This window comes from Colias croceus, chromosome 23 (assembly GCF_905220415.1).
Source record: "Colias croceus chromosome 23, ilColCroc2.1".
Taxonomy (NCBI): Eukaryota; Metazoa; Arthropoda; class Insecta; order Lepidoptera; family Pieridae; genus Colias; species Colias croceus.
Genome location: NC_059559.1, coordinates 3,520,781 through 3,542,792, shown reverse-complemented (window position 1 = coordinate 3,542,792; position 22,012 = coordinate 3,520,781). Strand labels below are relative to the sequence as shown.

Here is a 22,012-nt window from a genome sequence, read left to right as displayed (position 1 = left end):
GTTAGCATTTAACTAAAAGACTGACATTATGTTGTGTTTGATGTCTTCTGGATTGGCGCAGATACAGTTTACATCTTTATCGCTGATCAACAATCTCGTACATTTGTTAAACGTTTGATAAATTAACTCAATATTCATTTAGGATTAATTTAGTATAATGACAGACATTAATATTATCAAATATGATTTATTAAGCCACTAATGTTAATGTTTCTCCTTTCAGAACGTTTCTGCGATGTGACGCTGTACTGCTCGCCGAATTTCGCGACGCAAGTTTCGAACAAAGATGTCGACGCGCAGAATATACGTGGGGTGTCCCTCAGGGCTCATAGGTAGGTCCCTTGCTATTCCTGTTATATGAAAATGACTTGGGAGTTTAAATTGTCTGATTGTTTTTAGGGATTTTGTTTTTTTGTTTGGTTGGTTGGTGGCGTTGGCTTTTATGATTATTCTGTACATAAATAATTGGTATGTACTTAAAATAAATAATGTTCAATTCAATTACTTACTGAATTGTATATTTTGCAGGCGAAAATTGGGTTGTATGAACTTTAATGACTTAGATACAATTTTTAATGAACTATTGAAGAAGATCGCATATAAATAAAACGTATCTTTTTTTATGCAATTATTCATACACATTCAAAATTTCAGGTTTCACTCAATTTTTTCTCTTAATATCAAAATCATGGTAATAAGTTTAGCTTACCTAATACCTATATAATTTAAAAATTAACATTTATTATGCATATACTGCCAACTTTTCATTTTTATAAGCTACGATTTATATATGCAAATTCTAGGTATTAAAAAGTGTTAATTTATGGAAAAAATATCATAAAACTTGACCTCTCGGGACGATACTAATGAAAATAATGAACAAAATTAATTATGTTTTACACTACCAGTGCCCCGCGGTTTTACACGTATTGCTCCGCTCCTATTCATCTTAGCGTGATTATATGTAACCTATAGCCTTCCTCGAATAATAGACTATCTAATAGTGAAATATTTTTTCAAATTGTTCCCGCTGTTCCTGAGATTAGAGCGTTCATTATTAGTATTGATAGATAATTATATTTGTCGTTTAAAATTTTTACTAGAACTTGTAATGTAAAGATTCGTTTAAATAACTAATAATTACAAGTGAAATTAAATATTAAATATGATACAAAGAAACAGCGTCATAAAATGTGAGTGATTTCCTGTGAAACAAGATGATAAATAATACTATATTGTCCATTTTTTGTCAAAATCTTCCACATGAAAATTTGATAAATGCGAGGAATTTTAATAATATTCCTATTAAAAGAATGCACTCTTAATTATTCTGTTATAATGAAAGAGCCAATGAAATTATCGAAACAGAAACAGATTGAGGAACTAATAACAGTTTATTATAATTAAGGAACAACAATTTAAAAACAAACTGTAAATCAAGACTTATGATTTTATACAACACTAACATCATGCTCTGGCCTACTCGGAAAAACTAAAAAAATATCTGTAAATAGAATATCTACTAGCGGCCTTACTAATAAAAAGTTTAACAATGGATAAATTTCTACCATTTTCTACCATAGCTGTGTCCTGCTCTTGCTCACATGAAACGTCAATCATAAAAACAAGACAGGTTGTTGCAATAACTAATCCATTGCATAGCGAATGAGTAACATTTTATTAGTAAGACCGTTTATGTGCCGCTCCGCTCCTATGTGGATGATATACTGCAGGGTGTAATCGTTAAGTATGCACAGGCGATTATTTCGTAACTATTACGGATATCAAAAAAACTTTGAACTGATATCGAAAGAAATTTCTCGCTAAATAAACTGTATTACAGTGAAATAATTATTCAAATCGGACCCGTAGTTTCTGAGATAAGCGCGTTCAAACAAACAAACTCTTCAGAACAAGAACTCGATCCTTCTTTTTGCGTTTTAATATTTATGTAGATACTAGCTGCTCCGCGCGGTTTCACCCCCGTGGCTCCACTCCTGTTGGTCGTAGCGTGATGATATATAGCCTATAACCTTCCTCGATAACTGGGCTATCTAACACCGAAATAATTTTTCAAATCGGACTAGTAGTTCCCGAGATTAGCGCGTTCAAACAAACTTTTCAGCTTTATAATATTAGTATAGATTCTTAACTTCATATTATTGAAAAGGGTTAATGGTTATGGTCATTATATTGAAATAATTGAATCTTTAAAATATATATATTGGAAGGTTTATAGGTAAAAGTGAAGTGTTCTGCTAGATCGAGACTTTCTTTTTTTCTTCGGGAATCGAACCCAGGCCCTTGAAGCTCGCGCGTTAAGCACTGAACCAAGGAGGCGGTCGAGGTTAATAGGTAGGTGAAAACTATATTTCTTCTGTTCTTTGCCTTTTTCGACCTTCCAATATCATTTTATAGATCTTGTCACCTTTTGCCACGGTTGCCTGGAAGAGATCTCTTCTAAGTGATAAGGCCGCCTAATAATAATAAACTATACAGTATTTTGGCCTGTATATAATGGTAATAAGGTTCCCGTGTATGGTTTTATTAAAAACTAATAAATAAAGACCCAGTAAAGAGATATATTAATCATGCCTATCTAGATAATCTTGTATTTTCTTTCTTTCTTTCTTTCGTAATCTTTAGCAAGATGCGGTGAAAGCCATACTTTACTATGAACGAGATGGTGTATCATTTTTTTCGTCTTTCACAATCATTATTATCATAATCATAATTATTTTAAACAAAAAATCGTCAGAACTAGACTAAATATATATGGGACTGCAAGGAAGGCAGTTGCTTTCAAATACATAAAAATAACTACGTTAAAAAAAACCGACTTCAAACACGGAAAAGTAAAAAATAAAAAATATTTGATATTATTAATTACTACATATTATTTAGATGCGCTATTTATTAAATAGTTTTGATGTCGGTGCCAAGACAATGTAAAACTTACCGGCTTACACGGGCTTAATACTAAGTGCTTAGTGCTTGTCACCGACTTCAAAATATAACGGCCGAATTGATAACCTCCTCCTTTTTTGAAGTCGGTTGAATATCATCTCTATATTTTTTCTCACTAAAGAAGGAAAGCGAAGGGTTTATAATTTGGATAATATAGGTTCGCACGCTGCACACACCTTACCTAACTGGTTTAAGAAAAGGAATAAAACAGATGTTTGTGATCTCTAGATATACGCAGTACACGCTCACAGAATTTTTGTTGTTGTTTGCAACTAAACAACATTAGTGCACAAAAAAGATAATTAACGATAAGTGATGACACACCCATAAAAGCTCAATTTAACGGGCTTAATATGTACCACCGTATAATTATATTTTTTAACTAATAAAGTATAAACCACGACTCTGCCTGTGTAGGTTTTCTTTTAATTTTTTTACCAGTTTATTACGCGGTAAAAATGTAAATAAATATGATAAAAAACATGCTTTAAAAATATGAAATTATTTTATAGTCAACGCTCCTTGATAAGTGTACAAAGTTTGAATTAAATCTGTCCGTTTAAAGTGGGTCAATTCGAATCTAACGGATTCGGTTACATACGAAGATACAGATGAAGCCAATAAAAGCGTGTTAAGCGAAAAAATCTTTTTATTCGTTAGGACATTCTTGAGTTATAGAACTAACATTAATAAAATATTAATATACTAGGTTTCCACCCGCGGCATCGCCTGCGCAGTCAAAGAAAAACCCGCATAGTTCCCGTTCCCGTGGGATTTCCGGGATTGCGTCATTTTCCCGAGATAAAAAGTAGCCTATGTCCTTTCTCGGGTATCAAAATATCTCCATACCAAATTTCATGAAAATAGGTTCAGTAGTTTAGGCGTGATTGAGTAACAGACAGACAGACAGAGTTACTTTCGCATTTATAATATTAGTATGGATTAAAAAAATTAAATACAAATTATATGTATCTAGATCAAAATATTCATATCTAAATCTCTTATTTAAAAATCATTCTGTTAACGCTTTAAAACAAAAAAATGTTTTGAGAGTTTTTCACTCAAAAGCAAATAAAAATTAACACTTCTTTCATAGAGATCGTTATCAAAACTAAAATCTTAATTATGATAACAGTTTCTCGCATAGTGAATTAGTTATTGTATTGTTTGGAAGTATTCACGCAAAAAATAACTGTATATGTTAATTTTGTGTTGTTATTTTTTTTTCTAAACGCATTAAGTAAATAATTGCGTAAATGTAACGGTTTTAAAGGCGGATCTTTTTGGTGGCAGGTGTTGAGGTTTGAGAGATTATTGCGTAAAAAATATTAATATTATTTTCCCGTTATTTTATAATTTCATCGTATTCATCATCATTTCATTTTATTCATCATCATATCATATTTCCCTTGATCGTGCATTAAGAGTGGGTATAAAGCAAAACTACTTACCAAATTTACCAATCTCCTATTAGACGATACGTGTAATATTCAAGACCAAATCTGAAAAATAAAATATACAAATATCAAACAAGATTATATTTTCGAGGATTCTGTTTGATGAAAAACATAAAATATTAAAATTGAATTGATTTGATGAATTATTTAACATAACTTTGAACAAACTTACACTCATTTATTTTGTTAAAATAGGCAAGAAAGTTGTAGCATATGAATTGAATGTTATCATTTATGGACAAATTAACAATAATTAAAAAAGAAGTAAATAGAGAGTCTAGCCGAATCTTCTCCATGATCGTTTCAAGAAGATAATCCAGTGCAATTAATTATTATGTGTACAATTTTCAATTAAATCTGTCCGTTTAAAGTGGGTTAAAATCAAGTCTAAAGGTGTTGGTTACTTATTAATAAGTAGCAAAGTGTAAGTGGCTAATAAGCCAGATTCGACTTGAGTTATCTCATCACGCTCACCATTATTAATTAATCATGCCATCTCACATTAAAATCTAATCGTTCGTGCGTCAGTTTTTTAAGATCGATTATTGTGTTGGTAAACTTTCTACACCCTATTTATAGTACGATTTAAACTTAATGGCGGCTCGGAAGTTAGGTGCAGGTGCGAGTGCGGGTGCGCACAGGTACCTTAACGTCCCGCTAATACCTAAAATTGTTTTCTGCGTGGATCGTACTATGTTCCGGGCCGCCATTAAGTTTGAATCGTATTAGCTAGTTCAATAAAGAAACGAATCTTCAATGGCGGCGCTTATCATTCCCTCTCGCTCACACACGGCCGTACGGTATGCAAAAAAAAGGGAAAAATTAAATCACTAAAATGTATTTGATTTTCCCTATAATAGTTTTTATCATAAATTTACAATGACAATTATGCATTTGCGAAAGTAAATAATGTTTTATTGGAATTTGACAAAATATGTTCTTTGGGAAAAGTTGTTCAGTTTTATGGGCTTATTACAAGTATTATGGGGATTTTATTACATTCTGTATACGTAAATATGATAATTCATATAAATACACAAATACAATAACAAAAAAGTTTGTCAACAAACAATTTGAAATAATTAATAAAATAATTATCAATTTAAGTTATTTTTATTTTCTTTTTTGCTGATCCTACCATCTGTCTAAGTCAGCTTTGGCCGCCATTGAAGATTCGTTTCTTTATTGAACCAACTAATACTATACTTAATGATTTGTAATACGGGTAAAGCTAAAAAAGGCTTGTTAAAAATGTTTGTGTTTTTAATTTCAGAGTCGTGCTAGCGGCATGCTCCGAGCTGCTCGGCGCGCTGCTCGGCGCGCACGAGTCGCTCGGCGAGCCGGTGCTCGTGATAGACGGCGCCGAGCCGCGGCACGTGCGCGCGCTGCTCGACTACATGTACACCGGCGAGATGAGCGTACACCACGTGAGTCGTAGTCGTAGTCGAAGTGTTCAGTGGTGGACGGGTGACCGGTGACGTCACAGACGGCGCCGACTGCCGAGCCGTAGTGGTAGTCGAAGTTGTAGTGGATGTATAACTTAGTTACAATTTAATAACAATATAGGTTTACAACATTTAATTCTCATAGCAACATTAGTAACCTAAGTAAAAAAGAGAAGACAGATTCCTCATTCTTTCTCTTTTTCATCTAAGTCTCTAACTACTGTATAATTTCCCTTTACAGTCGCAACTCGCCGGCCTCCTGAAAACGGCCGAAGAGCTTCGTATAAAAGGGCTCTCGGACATCCGGTGGAGTAACAAGGACGAACCGCCCGATTGTGCCACAGGTGAGAGAGAGATGGCAATATTGCTACTCAAATGAGAATAGGATTCAGCCTGCGCCATGTTGTGACGTCATAGGTGTTGATTCTAACGAATTGACAATCGTAGGAACGAACGAACGTTTATAAGATAAGTCAAGTAACAATGTCTGTATTTAGGCCGGTTGCAGAGCTTGACCGTCTGACCGACCATCAGTGCGTAAGTCAGTAGCGCTTGTCATATGTATGGAAATTCATAAAACCGTTCATAGCTAGACCGACCATACGCACGCGTATTGTCATACGTATTTGTTAGTCATACACATTGTTCATGCGTATCGTCAGGACCGATGGTACGCTCTGCAACCGGCCTTTGATGTGAATTTTGAAGTTTCAAGTAATAGTTTTCACCAAATAAAATAATGCATAAAATAATAACAACAATTTTACTAAACATTATTTTATCATATACACTATACCGTGTTTATTGGCAAATAAATTAATTTGAATTTAAATTAAGGACGCGTTTACGAATCTGACAAAAATAAGCAGTTTTTCGGTACATTTTGCGACATAATAATACAAAACCAAATTTAACTAATAATTACTATAGATAGATTAATCCTTAATCTTTAAATGGTAGCAATTTTTTAGTCGAAAATTTGACACACAAAATTGACAATATCGTGCTGAATACAGGAACATTTTTCTTGTATTTAATAAAATAAATTTATTGATTTAAAAATATTTTAAGTAAGCAGACATGTCCAACTCAAAAAGGTAGCAAAGAAAACTATCAAAATGTTACAAATAGGCTGAGAAAAAAATTAAAATCAAATCTTATTTTTTCACATATTTAACTGTAACGCGTGATACTTATTGCATGGAAATAAGGGTTATTTTATTTGACACTATCTTGATTTATTGTACAAAAATTTGTAATGAAATATTTTAGTAATTTAGTCGGCGCTCGGACGCCTTTGTGAGTAGACGCTGTGACGCTTGTAGGCAGCTCCTCGTTTACGAAAAGATCGCTGTACGTATACAAAATATTTGACCTAATAAACTTGATCATTGACGCATTCTGCACCGACAACCAAGGCACACCAGGGAAAGATTTTATTTATAGTTTTTCATACTTATGGGATTATAAATTTCATATTTAGTTTCTGACTTGATGGAGTGACCTGCATGTGTACTTCGAAGACTGCTACTGGAACTAATAGACGAGTAGAGCTAGGTGTGCCGAGTTTGGGCTCGTTTTGTTAGTTATGTTGAGACCTTACCTCCGGACTTGATGGAGTGACCTGCAGGTGTACTTCGAAGACTGCTACTGGAACTAAAAGACGAGTAGAGCTAGGTGTGCCGAGTTTGGGCTCGTTTTGTTAGTTATGTTGAGACCTTACCTCCGGACTTGATGGAGTGACCTGCAGGTGTACTTCGAAGACTGCTACTGGAACTAAAAGATGGTTAGAGCTAGGTGTGCCGAGTTTGGGCTGATTTTGTTAGTTATGTTGAGACCTTACCTCCGGACTTGATGGAGTGACCTGCAGGTGCATTTACAAAATATGTTTTATTAATTAATGTAATAATATAGTGTCGACTTATAAAAATACTACAGGTTTGCCGGCAGCTTCGCCTGCATCATTTTTAAATTTAACCCAAATTCGGCGCCATTTTGAAATTTTCTGTTATTGTACCGATTTCGTTCAAAATCGATATCTGAGGCTCCCTGGGATCGCAAAACAGGAAACTGGTACCAAAATTTTAAAAAGTCAGCGCCATTTTGAAATTCTTTGTTATTGTACCGATTTCGTTCAAAATCGATATCTGAGGATCCTTAGGATCACAAAACAGGAAACTGTTACCAAAATTGAAAAAAATAAATAAATATTAAATAAATAAATATTATAGGACATTATAACACAAATCTACCTAGTCCCACAGTAAGCTCAATTAAGGCTTGTGTTGTGGGTACTAGGCGACGATAAATATAATATTTCATAAATACATATATAGATAATAACACCCAGACCCAAGAACAAATAATTGAGTTCATCACACAAATATTTGCCCTGACCGGGGATCGAACCCGGGACCGTCGGCTCAGTAGGCAGTTACTTTACCACTGCGCCAACCGCGTCGTCAAAAAGTCAACGCCATTTTGAAATTTTCTGTTATTGTACCGATTTCGTTCAAAATCGATATCTGAGGCTCCCTGGGATCGCAAAACAGGAAACTGGTACCAAAATTTTTAAAAGTCAGCGCCATTTTGAAATTCTTTGTTATTGTAGCGATTTCGTTCAAAATCAATATCTAAGGATCCCTAGGATCGCAAAACAGGTAACTGGTGTCTGGTACCAATATTTAAAAAGCCAGCGCCATTTTGAAATTCGTTGTTATTGTACCGATTTCGCTCAAAATCGATATCTGAGACTCCCTGGGATCGCAAAACAGGAAACTGGTACCAAAATTTTAAAAAGTCAGCGCCATTTTGAATTTTTTTGTTATTGTAGAGATTTCGTTCCAAATCGATATCTGAGGATCCTTAGGATCACAAAACAGGAAACTGTTACCAAAATTGAAAAAAAGTCAACGCCATTTTGAAATTTTCTGTTATTGTACCGATTTCGTTCAAAATCGATATCTGAGGCTCCCTGGGATCACAAAACAGGAAAATGGTACCGAAATTTAAAAAAGTCAACGCCATTTTGATTTTTTTGTTATTGTACTGATTTCGTTCAAAATCGATATCTAAAGATCTCTAGGATCACAAAACCGGAAACTGGTACCAAAATTTTAAAAAATCAGCGCCATTTTGAAATTCTTTGTTGTACCGATTTCCTTCAAAATCGATATCTGAGGATCTACGATCGCAAAATAGGAAACTGGTACCAAAATTTAATAAATTCAGCTGGTAAAGAAGCAAAATATACAATTCTTGCAGTTTCTATGTCAGTTAACTGTCGAATCTTTCTGCCAGCGTAACCAGCAGAGCTGAGTTTGATCCTAAGGATCTTCAGGTATCGATTTTGAACGAAATATGTCAATTAACAAAGAATTTCAAAATGGCGCCGAATTTTTTAAATTTCGGTACCATTTTCCTATTTTGTGATCCCAGGGAGTCTCAGATATCGATTTTGAACGAAATCGGTACAATAACAGAAAATTTCAAAATGACGTTGTCTTTTTTTCAATTTTGGTAACAGTTTCCTGTTTTGTGATCCTAAGGATCCTCAGATATCGATTTTGAACGAAATCGGTACAATAACAAAGAATTTCAAAATGGCGCTGACTTTTTAAAATTTTGGTACCAGTTTCCTGTTTTGCGATCCCAGGGAGCCTCAGATATCGATTTTGAACGAAATCGGTACAATAACAGAAAATTTCAAAATGGCGTTGACTTTTTTTCAATTTTGGTAACAGTTTCCTGTTTTGTGATCCTAAGGATCCTCAGATATCGATTTGGAACGAAATCGCTACAATAACAAAAAATTCAAAATGGCGCTGACTTTTTAAAATTTTGGTACCAGTTTCCTGTTTTGCGATCCCAGGGAGCCTCAGATATCGATTTTGAACGAAATCGGTACAATAACAAAGAATTTCAAAATGGCGCTGACTTTTAAAAATTTTGGTACCAGTTTCCTGTTTTGCGATCCCAGGGAGCCTCAGATATCGATTTTGAACGAAATCGGTACAATAACAAAGAATTTCAAAATGGCGCTGACTTTTAAAAATTTTGGTACCAGTTTCCTGTTTTGCGATCCCAGGGAGCCTCAGATATCGATTTTGAACGAAATCGGTACAATAACAAAGAATTTCAAAATGGCGCTGACTTTTTAAAATTTTGGTACCAGTTTCCTGTTTTGCGATCCCAGGGAGCCTCAGATATCGATTTTGAACGAAATCGGTACAATAACAAAGAATTTCAAAATGGCGTTGACTTTTAAAAATTTTGGTACCAGTTTCCTGTTTTGCGATCCCAGGGATCCTCAGATATCGATTTTGAACGAAATCGGTCAATTAACAAAGAATTTCAAAATGGCGCCGAATTTGGGTTAAATTTAAAAATGATGCAGGCGAAGCTGCCGGCAAACCTGTAGTATTTTTATAAGTCGACACTATATTATTACATTAATTAATAAAACATATTTTGTAAATGCACCTGCAGGTCACTCCATCAAGTCCAGAGGTAAGGTCTCAACATAACTAACAAAATGAGCCCAAACTCGGCACACCTAGCTCTAACCTTCTTTTAGTTCCAGTAGCAGTCTTCGAAGTTCACCTGCAGGTCATTCCATCAAGTCCGGAGGTAAGGTCTCAACATAACTAATAAAACGAGCCCAAACTCGGCACACCTAGCTCTACTCGTCTTTTAGTTCCAGTAGCAGTCTTCGAAGTACACCTGCAGGTCACTCCATCAAGTCCGGAGGTAAGGTCTCAACATAACTAACAAAACGAGCCCAAACTCGGCACACCTAGCTCTACTCGTCTATTAGTTCCAGTAGCAGTCTTCGAAGTACACCTGCAGGTCATTCCATCAAGTCCGGAGGTAAGGTCTCAACATTACTAACAAAACGAGCCCAAACTCGGCACACCTAGCTCCACTCGTCTATGAGTTCCAGTACCAGTCTTCGAAGTACACTTCGGCAAGTACTTGTTTACCAAACAATCACTGTCCAATGAAATTAGATAAATGGTATCTACTTTTGTGACCATTCAACGTTACAAACTTTACAAATCAAAGTAAAGTTAAAAAAAACATAGCAATAAAAATAAGCTCAATTATCAAGTCGTGTCAGTTTACTCATAATTTCGCCGCTTCGCGCATTTCGATGTGTGTGTGAGCCGTGCACGTGTAGTAGTAAGACTCAATACCTAAAATTGATGCGCGTCAATTTGTAAATACGTCCTTAATTTAAAATCGTTGAAATTATGTTTAATATTGGTTGAGATAGTTGTTTATTCATCTCAATAGATGGCGTAGGGTGTCACATGAAACCGAAAAATTTAAAATAAATTCGATTGCTCTGGCGGGATCACGGGTGGCCAAGAAGTCACGCGTCGCCTCAGAAGGCAAAGACGCGGGTTCGAATACTGACTCGTGATCGATTTTTTTCTATTCTTCAAAATGTATCATTTATAAAGCATTTGAATGCTCTAAAACTAAAAAAAACATTAAAATGTTTTATCAATTTACAGGAGCAGTGACCGCAACGCAATTGTCCAAGCCCGAAGACAAGCCAATTGATAAGAATACACATGACGTCAAGAATGCACCAGACTTTAAGAATACACTGGACGCTAAGAATACACACGAAGTTAGAACGAATTTTAACGCGAAGAATGACATGGAAAGGGTTCAGTTTAAATGCGAAGACGATGATCTTGGAAAGGAGAAGTGTATAAATGGTGAGTTTGAACTCAAACTCAAGCTCAAATTGTTATTTTTCAACTAGTTCATTGATAGGTTTTTCATAATTATTCAGAAGAAAACATGATGACGATGAATAAAAAATTGCCTGGAAGAGATCGCTTATAAGTTACTAGCTTACCGCCCGCGGCTTCGCCCGCTTTGTCTAATGAATTATAATTATACTAAAACCTTCCTCTTGAATCACTCTATCTATTAAAAAAAACTACATCAAAATCTGTTGCGTAGTTTTAAAGATTTAAACATACAAAGGGACATAGATAGGGACAGAGAAAGCGACTTTGTTTTATACTATGTAGTGATGACAATTTTTTTTTTCCAGGAGGCCCACCGCCATTGATAAAGCTGCCGGTTAAGGATAACAAGAATAGCCTTTTGAAACGGGATCACTCTGATACGTAAGTTATTATTTGTTAAAAAAAAGGAAATTTATAACTAAAATATATTTATATTATATTTATGATTATGATTATTATGTACATATTATGTATTTTGTAAAATTAAATTGTAAAACTGACATGATTAAAAAGAGCAACTATGGAGTTTCTTGCCGATTCTTCTCCGTAGATACTGCTTTCCGAATCGGTGGTAAATGTTAAAATATGTAATGACGTTTCAAAAGTGCTTGTAAAAGAAGTCTAATTGAATAAATAAATGTTTGAGTTTGAGTTTATATATTAAACAAGTGATAACTGCGTTAAAAACAACCGACTTCAAACTTGCACTTGCAAAATTTACAAATACCTCCAGACAAAAATGCTCATAAAATAAAAACTACTGGGCCTATCCGAATAAAATTTTTATGGGACCAATTCGACACTATCCCGCATCGAACAAAACAAGAATCACGTAAATCGGTTCAGAAACCTCGGAGTAATCGGTGTACATACATAAAAAAAAAACATACCGGCCGAATTGATAACCTCCTCCTTTTTTTTGAAGTCGGTTAACAAAACAGCTTTCTTGCTCTATTTTCGACACTTTTCGGGTTCATTTTTAGGGTTTCGTACCCAAAGGGTAATACGGGACCCTATTGCTGAGACTTCATTGTCTGTCTGTCCGTCTGTCTCCAGACTGTATCTCGTAAACCGTGATAGCTAGAAAGCTGAAATTTTCACAAATGATGTATTTCCGTTGCCGCTATAACAACAATTATTAAAAATTAAAAAGTAAAATATTAAGGGGGGTCCATACGGAACCCTTCGTGCGCAAGTCCGACTGGCACTTGGCCGTTTTTATTTTATTTTTTGTTTGTTTCTTACAGTGAAAGCCAAAGTCCCAAACGGCAAAGGTTGACGAGCGGCACTGAGCACACGGACGACGAATCATCGGCGCATACTATAAAAACGTGAGTAAATTATAAAAAAAATATAGATATAGATAATTGATGTAGGTAATTGATAACAAATCGCAGCAAGTCAACGACTTTTAGCAAAGTGAAGGTACTTTGGTCGAACGTCGTATAAACAACGTCCGAGCCCCCCCCCCCCTCCTCCCCATGCACAATTCGTACGAATGCGCCACGAGTCAAAGGAAAGCGGCTTTTTATAGTATTCGACAGCTAAGCATGTTCAGACATGAAAATAATGACAACTACATTGACAATTACTATTCATCCACAAAAATATTAAATCAAAAGTTACGTCTAACACTATGTTATGTTTTATAATGTAAATTAATTGTGTTATGGTCATTTTTGTGAGAATATTTTGTATTCAAATGAAGGCAGGTGGGATAAAGATTTTATGCGTCCTATAAAGTGTTTTTTCTTTTTTCAATTCACAGGGAAAGAGAAGAATGGAGACACGGGAATTTGGTAAGTACATCCATACTTAATATTATAAATGCGAAAGTAACTCTGTCTGTCTGTTACCCAATCACGCCTAAACTACTGAACCAATTTTCATGAAATTTGGTATGGAGATATTTTGATACCCGAGAAAGGACATAGGCTTCTTTTTATCAGTTGCCCATAAAAACGCACCTTAAGATCTCCCTAAATTTTATGTGAATTTGCGTTAATATTCTGAAACAGTCACACATAATATGTACAATCAAAATGGAACTTTAGTATATGATTTATTGGGTCTTTATCTTTCCATGTACAAGACAGTTACGTAATTGTTACATTTTCGCTCGATTCATTTTTTATTCAAAAATTATGCCTTTTTTTAAGGATTATTACATTTTTTTTAAAGATTTACTTGGACTTTATGTATAAAATAAATGTTAACAGTAGGAAAATATAGTTTACTATCCAATCCCAAGATATTTCTTCTCTAGATCAATTATTACTTTAGTTATATACGAAATGAGAATTGAGACTTACGAGATTTAGTTACGAGCTCGAACGCGATCAGAGAGCGCACGCGATATTCAACTTTATTACGGCTGAGTTAGCGTCTAGCACCGTAGCGGTCTAACCGGTCTCTCAGTGTCAGAAATTATGTTAATGAGCCTCCTCTAAGAGCCAGCGCGCACGAGCAACTTTGCCTCCGCAACTATTTTGTCTCTCCCATCAATTTGTATGGGGAGTTGCGTCGCTACGTGCGCGCACTTTCATACTAGCTCATGGGTGGGAGAAACAAAATAGTTGCGGAGACAAAATAGTTGCGGAGACAAAGTTGCTCGTGCGCGCTGGCTCTTAAGGAACGTCTTTGTCTTTAAGTATCGCTAGTTGTTCTTAGGGTTCAATTCAGAGCTAGCGCGCACGAGCAACTTTGTCTCCGCAACTATTTTGTCTCTCCACCCATGGGCTAGTATGAAAGTGCGCGCACGTAGCGACGCAACTCCCCATACAAATTGATGGGAGAGACAAAATAGTTGCGGGGACAAAGTTGCTCGTGCGCGCTAGCTCTAAGAGCCAGCGCGCACGAGCAACTTTGTCTCCGCAACTATTTTGTCTCTCCCATCAATTTGTATGGGGAGTTGCGTCGCTACGTGCGCGCACTTTCATACTAGCCCATGGGTGGGAGAGACAAAATAGTTGCGGAGACAAAATAGTTGCGGAGACAAAGTTGCTCGTGCGCGCTGGCTCTAATAGATTTATCTTATAAATTTATAAAGAATAGAAAAAATTCGATCACGAGGCGGGACTCGAACCCGCATCCTGTCGCGCCATTCCGGGGCATATGCCTGACCAATTCAGCCACTCGTGACCCGCCATAGCAATCGAATTTATTCTATTCTTTCAGTTTTATGTGTCAAAGGGACACACATAGATTTATCTTTATGAACAGGACATAACAGCGGAACGCGTGGTCGGTTGGGGCGCGAGCGGGGTGGAGCGCGGCGACTGGTCGCGCGACGCGTCGGACGACGAGTGGGCCGACCCGCCCGCCGACATCGGCTCCTTCCTGCACACGCGCCTGCGCGTCGACGGCGACAACAGCGCCGGTGAGCTATGTGCGCCTGGTACTCGCTAGCGAAGTCTCACTACTAATATAAAAATAAATAATAAAATAGCCTTTATTGCTGTTATTGAAGTGAAAACTTCTTTAGCGGCGTTGGGTATAAAATCTTAATCTCGCGTCAGGACACGTGGCCTGATCGAAAAAGCGTAAGACGGATTTTTTTTTAGCCCTTATATTCCATGCGTAAGACGGATACCATTCCAAAATATCAAACATGCTGAACGTTAATAATCAAGTTTTCACTTCTGCCGGCACTCCCGGAGTGCAACCTGTCTTTTTTTTTCTTAAAATTATTACATGCCAATTTCTTAAAAACTAAGTTAATTCTATTTATTCTAATTTTTATTTATAATATCGGCAACAGTATGTTTATAAGGAACAGCTTGTCTGTCGACAAAGGCCTCCTCTAAAGATTTCATTTTCATTTTTTGCTAAGCGGGTCCATACAGGACCAGCTATTTTCTTAAATTCATCTTCCCATCTTTAGTCTCACTACTACCCACCATAAAAGTGAAAACACCGATGGATTATAATCTATCCCGCTAGATCGTAAACTGTCAAAAATTTGCTATCCATACGTAATATTGCGTTAAATGTCACCATATAAATGAAATACCGATAGATTATATTATCTATCCCGAAACTGTCAAAAAATTTGTGATCCATACGCAGTGAAGTTCAGGCATGAAAAGGAATTGTCAGCTCGATACCTGGAGTTCTTCCACCGTGCGTTTGAGAAGGAACTTTCTACCGTGCACCACTCCTATGTGGAACAACTGCCCGAATTCATCAATGCTATTAAGCAACAGTGGCTTACTTCAAAAACAGATTATACAAAAAAGGCCAGAAACACACCCCAACCGTCCAGGTCTTATGGAAGCATCAGTTCGGAAACGCGCTAGCTCGTTTGCCTGCTATTACATAAAAAATAATATGGTCCTATGACAGTTGGCATCAGCCCAATCAAATGGGCCTTAATCGACCAAGAATCCCACTCTGCGCGGTGATTGGTTCAACAGATATCAAGTTTTACAGTAACTAATACACAATATACATACAGCTAATATGTACATATCTTACAGCGATATAGGTAGTGTGCTGGTATCCTGCGAAAAGATGTGGGGTGAGAAAGCCAGCTGCAAACCTCTTGTGCAGTTATGGTAGCCTGGTACTTACCAGGTAACCTGGATTTTCGGCTCTTTATTTTTATGCAGGCTCTTTTTTTTATTTATCAAATAAAAAAGAACGTGTGTACCAAGGGGACGTGTCAGAAGTGAAACTTCTTAAAAATATATAAAATCGCCGCCTTACTCCATAACGTGAGGATATTGCCACGACGCGACCTTGAAATTTTACTCTCAACGCGCCTAAAGAAGTTTCACTTTTTTTTCGTACATGCTCATACGAATAATCGATTTATTCGTATCGATTTCCAGACGAAGACTCGGATGATAGCGCAATGGCGGTGGTCGGTGCGCGGGCGCATGCTTCGTCTTCTTCATCTACGACTAGCACTTCGCACTTGGATTTGCCTAAACGTGAGTGTTTTTGTATTGACCGACTTGATAAAAAAGGGTGGTTCGATGGAAGAATATTTTTCATAGCACTATTTAACAAAAAGCCTAGCCTTCCTCGATATCTAACACCGAAAGAATTTTTCAAATCGGACCAGTAGCGCGTTCAAACAAACAAACTCTTCAGTTTTATAATATTAGTATAGAATTTAACTAGATTTAATTTATTAATTACTAGCTTCCGCCCACGACTTTGTACGTGCATCCCCGTTTTTCCCCGTTCCCGCAAGAATTTCGGGAAATCCTTTCTTAGCGGATGCCTACGTCCTAACATCTACCTGCATGCCAAATTTCAGCCCGATACGTCCAGTGGTTTGGGCTGTGCGTTGATAGATCACCTTTATGATTACCATATCAGTCACCTTTCAGTTTTATATTTATAGATTTATGTAAGTACGTGTATTACAGCATGTAAAATTATTTATTTTCTATATATTTGTACTACAGCGTCGAAAAGCAACAGCGGTGTGACGGACCCCCGTTTCTCTGATGTGGTCAAACTGAACGACTATCTAAGACATGGTAGGCGACCGCAGTTTTGGGAAGAGCACTATGTTAAAAGGGTGAGTTAAAAATGAAATACATAAGCCTTAAAAAATACGCTTTGATGATGGAAGTAAGGAAAAGTAAAAAATAATTTTTATTAATATTTATTTTTTACTAGCTGTACTCGACAAGACGTTGTCCTGTCTTAGCGTGAATTGTCAAGTTTAAGATTTCATATTTATTTGTATTTAGCGCAAAATTATACGTTTTTTCTCCATTAGATCCTTCTCTTGACAATACATACAAAATTAACAAAATCGGTCCAGCTGTTCACGCGTGATGCAACATGATGCAACATGCCAAGGGAAATACGGATTCTTTTTTAGATATAGTGATAGAGCTTATTTTTATTATTCAGGACAATTTAAACTCGTGAAGCTATTGTATTTTCCCGTATGACCTTGATAAGTACTTAATTTGAATTGAATCCCGGTGCCCGTTAAAAGTGGGTCAATATCTTGTTTTAAAGCGTTTAAAAAAAAAGTTTTTTCCAGTTTTGTGTTTGTAGGCTATACCCATCTCTCTCCCACTTACTCTCAAACAATATATCCGTTTCAGGTGATGGACGCAGTACGACTGAAAGAGTTGGAAATGAAACAAGCCGCGGAAATTTTGGGTGTCAGCTACGGGACATTATATGGGAGATATAGGGACGTGTACGGGTGTATCAATAGACCCTATAGGTATTTATTTTTTATGTATTTAGAACTAGATCTATACTATATTATAATATAATAACTGGGTACTTGGAAACTGCTCAACAGATTTAGAAATAGACAGAGACAAGTTTACTCCATAAAAATCGAATATTCTACACTATACAATACTCCAAATTTCAAGCCAAATGAATATTACTAATATTAATTTATTTTGTGCTAGCAAATTAATATGGTGTGTTGAAAAACCTTTTTCTTTTCTAGAATTTTTGAAATTATTTAACTTCCCATTATTTTCGAATTAATCCATTATTACCCAAAATTAAATCTTGGTACGTTAACCTCCAGTAATTTCAGAACGGCGCGCGACTTCTGGCAAGCGAAGGGACCCTCGGAAGTGCTGGACCGGCTCCAGCGCGGGGAGCTCAGTTTGGAGTCTGCGGCGCTGGCCCTGGGCGTCAACCCGTCCAAGTTGGCTGCGTATGTCGCTGATGGTCCACCTGTGCTTGATGCGGAGAAGGGTGAGAAAGACAATTATAATTATAATAGAGAAAATAGATCTCCAATAAAGCTATGGTAGCCTGGTACTTTTGGCTAAGAACAAGAAGTAACTTAAACCTCGGAAGTGACTGAAAGAAGGTAGGAAGGAATGTCTTATGAGTGAGAGCGGTAGATCTCCTAGTAGCTTATGGTAGCCTGGTACTTGTCGCAAAAAACTGTCACATTGCATTGAGATGACGTCAAAAAAGATGGTGTGCAAATATAATGTTCTAATCGGTAGATGGGTAGATCTCCTAGTGACTTATGGTAGCCTGGTCCTTTTGCTCGAAAAATTATGACGTCATTCTACATTTTTTTGCTTCGTTCTTTCTCCGTGATTTCCGGGTAAGTTTTTCGCTGAAAAAAGAGATGCTATTTAATAAAGAAATCCATACTATGCGGCAAAAAGTAAGTAAATACTAGACTCCAGCATGGGGAGCTCAGCCTGGAGTCTGCGGCGCTGTCCTTAGGTGTGAACCCGTCCAAATTGGCTGCGTATGTAGCTGATGGTCCACCTGTGCTCGATACGGAAAAGGGTGAGTTAAATGCATATAACAGAGAAGGAATAGATCTCCTTGCAGCTTATGGCAGCCTGGTCACTGGAAGGTAGGAAGGACAATTTGGCCATGAAAATATAGGACAGGTAGATAGATCTCCTAGTAACTTATGGTAGCCTGGTACTTTTGCTCGAATGATGATGTCATTTTACATTTTTGCGTCGTTTTTTCTCCTGTTACGGCCTTGTTGTAAATCATACTTCGAAAGAAGGTAAGCATCGTACATCTCGTTACTTGTAGATTTTGTGGGAAAAGAAGGACATTCCACACCACACCCTCGTTAATGACGCCGGTACACTTATTCCAAGAGATTTTTAATAATATGTTTAAGCTTCTTATATAATTTAACGTATACACAACTAACTATCCGCCCGCGGCTTCGCCCGCTTTGTCCAAAACCTATTAAATTATTTACTAAAACCTTCCCTGAGAACCACTCTATCTATTAAAAAAAACCGCATCAAAATCCGTTTCGTAGTTTTAAACATTTAAGCATACATAAGGACAGAGAAAGCGACTTTGTTTTATACTATGTAGTGATAATACAGTTCATTAAAATTCCATCATAATTATTGTCTCCAGATAAAAATTTGGCTTATTTCTTGCGGCATACTGAGGACGCAGGTGAGCGACACACGATAGACAAATAAATACATAAATATAAAATAAATAAATATTGCCCTTTCTTTCGGTTTATAAACTAATCTGTGTTGGAAAATATTAATTTTCTAAGTATCAGGGTCAGTTTAATAGCTTGTTCTGATAGGCTATTGAACACTTTGGTGTTTATTTTTATACATTTAATCTGTCATTAAGCTATATAGACCATTTAGGGCTGATTTTTCAATCCTTGGTTAAAACTTATTTGTCGAATAATGTATAAAACTCCCATTTTAAAAACATATTCTAAGTGCCCGTATTTGACAGTTTACGTGACATTTTAATATTGTCGTGTAATACTTTATTGGACGGATAAGTTTTATCCAAGCATTGAAAAATCGGCCCTTAAAGAAGCTCTGAAATTTACCATTATTGTTTTACAAGGAATATAATGGATTCATACAATTTAACGTATTTTTTTTTTATTGCTTATGTATTCTTTTTTTTTTGGACCGCCTCCATGGTACAGACCGCCTCCTTGGTACAGTGGTTGACGCGTGAGCGTAGAACCGAGGGGTCCTGGGTTCGATTCCCGGTGGAGACGAAGAAAAAAAAATGTCTCGGTCTGGCAGGACACAGAAGGCTGATCACCTACTTGTCCCTAAAGAAAATCGATCAGTGAAACAGATGTATAAAGCATCTGCCCCTTACCCCACTAGGGGACATGGGACTTCACACTATGTATTCATTTCAATGTCAGTTATTTGTATTTTGTATTCAAGTAAATTTAAACAATTTTTGATTAATAATTTGAGAAATATATCAGTTCTAGGTATAAGCGTACCAAACCTGTCCAGTTACGTGTCTTCGGACATTCAGACTAAAAACAAACAAGTGGACAGAGACTCGGTTGATTTAGGTAAGTACTACAATATAATATACATATTTATTAGTATTTTTAGTATTATGTTACATATTATTTGCGTATACTTTTTACCAACCTCCTTTTTCTATTATGTTATCACATCTTCAGTTGGTTGCCTGGAAGAAATCACTTATAAGTGATAAGGCCGCCATCTGTGCTGTGTGTTCTTTTAGTATAAGTTTTCTTTATGTAATTTTTGTTGGCAGTACAATAAAGTATTTATATAAAATGATAAATACATAATTTGTCTGTTTGTTTGTACGCGCCAATCTCAGGAACTACTGGTCCTTTATATATTACTGGCTATAACCCGTGGTTTTATCCGCATTATTCCGCCTTCTTCGATAAGTGGGCTATCTAACACATTTTTTTTTTAAATCGGACCAGTAGTTCCTGAGATTAGCGCGTTCAAACAAACAAACTCTTCAGCTTTATAATATTAGTATAGGTATGTACTTTCAGTGGGTTGCCTGGAAGAGATCATTTGCACGTGATAAGGCCAATTCTGTACTGTTATCTTTGTGTAAATCTTGTATTTACTGCATCTAATATATATTATAAAGGCGAAAGTTTGTAAGTATGGATGTATGGATGTTTGTTACTCTTTCACGTTAAAACTAGTGAACCGATTACAATGAAATTTAGCACACATATAGACGGTAACTTAGATTAACACATAGGATAGTTTTTATCCCGGAAATCCCACGGGAACGGGATCTATGCGGGTTTTCCTTTGCAAACGCGGGCGAAGCCGCGGGCGGAAATCTCGTTTTGTCATATAGTTATTCACCAAGTAATAAATAGTCATAATGTCCATACGTATAAAAGTCAAGTATGTTTTCAAAGTAAAAACTAAATAAATCAAAAGGTGCAGCCGTTCCATACGTTGGGCAAGACATACATGCACATTTTTCTACCTTTAATTAATGGGTGAATATTTTATTTACAGACACGGACGCAATATATCCAATGGACGCGAAGGGACGGCCGAGGTCGTATTTGAAGAAAGAGATTACACAGACTAAGGTGAGTTATCTTTCTTTCTTCTTCTCTTACTCTATCTCTTTCTCACTTTCTCTCTTACTCTTTCCCTTTTTCTTTCTCAGTCTTTTTATGTAAGAATTTAAACAATAACAACATAATACAAATAGCTTACCGCTGTCTGTCTGTCCCTATGTATGTTTAGATCTTTAAAACTACACAACTGATTTTAATGTGGTTTCTTTTAATAGAAAGATAAAAGAGAGAAGGTTTATAATATGCATACAACATGAATGTAATTACACCCGTTTGATGTCGGGGCACATTGCTAGTATACTCGGGCCAAATTTTCAACCTATTTCGACGTTTTTTTTTGCGTTTTTTACTTCAGAACTTTCGACTGGATAAACTGGATAGATTTGATGATTTTTTTTATTAAAAACTACTGTCCGGTCGGTCCTATTTTTGTCCAGTTCTGACCATTTGAAGACTGTTTAGTTTTTTGTTAAAAAAATAATTATTTCCCTTATAGAACAAGGGCAAATGCAAAAAAAAACTTGTTAAAATCTATAATATAAAAATGAATCCCAAAATGTGTTG

General features: G+C 36.2%; 1 protein-coding gene across 4 annotated transcripts in view; it reads left to right on the top strand.

Moving 5' to 3' along the window:
* The window catches only part of LOC123702498, a 95,134-nt gene that overhangs the window by 70,620 nt on the left and 2,502 nt on the right, over nucleotides 1–22,012 (top strand). For 2 of the 4 annotated variants that reach the window (XM_045650275.1, XM_045650274.1), the window contains 15 exons: nucleotides 224–332; nucleotides 5,698–5,851; nucleotides 6,111–6,213; nucleotides 11,389–11,598; nucleotides 11,943–12,018; nucleotides 12,885–12,968; nucleotides 13,406–13,436; nucleotides 14,860–15,016; nucleotides 16,470–16,571; nucleotides 17,055–17,170; nucleotides 17,712–17,836; nucleotides 18,158–18,330; nucleotides 19,489–19,530; nucleotides 20,333–20,425; nucleotides 21,381–21,457. In XM_045650275.1, the coding sequence (XP_045506231.1) occupies nucleotides 224–332; nucleotides 5,698–5,851; nucleotides 6,111–6,213; nucleotides 11,389–11,598; nucleotides 11,943–12,018; nucleotides 12,885–12,968; nucleotides 13,406–13,436; nucleotides 14,860–15,016; nucleotides 16,470–16,571; nucleotides 17,055–17,170; nucleotides 17,712–17,836; nucleotides 18,158–18,330; nucleotides 19,489–19,530; nucleotides 20,333–20,425; nucleotides 21,381–21,457 (1,652 nt within the window). The remainder of the gene's footprint in view (nucleotides 1–223; nucleotides 333–5,697; nucleotides 5,852–6,110; nucleotides 6,214–11,388; nucleotides 11,599–11,942; nucleotides 12,019–12,884; nucleotides 12,969–13,405; nucleotides 13,437–14,859; nucleotides 15,017–16,469; nucleotides 16,572–17,054; nucleotides 17,171–17,711; nucleotides 17,837–18,157; nucleotides 18,331–19,488; nucleotides 19,531–20,332; nucleotides 20,426–21,380; nucleotides 21,458–22,012) is intronic. The other 2 variants (XM_045650276.1, XM_045650277.1) reach the window with 2 other exon arrangements.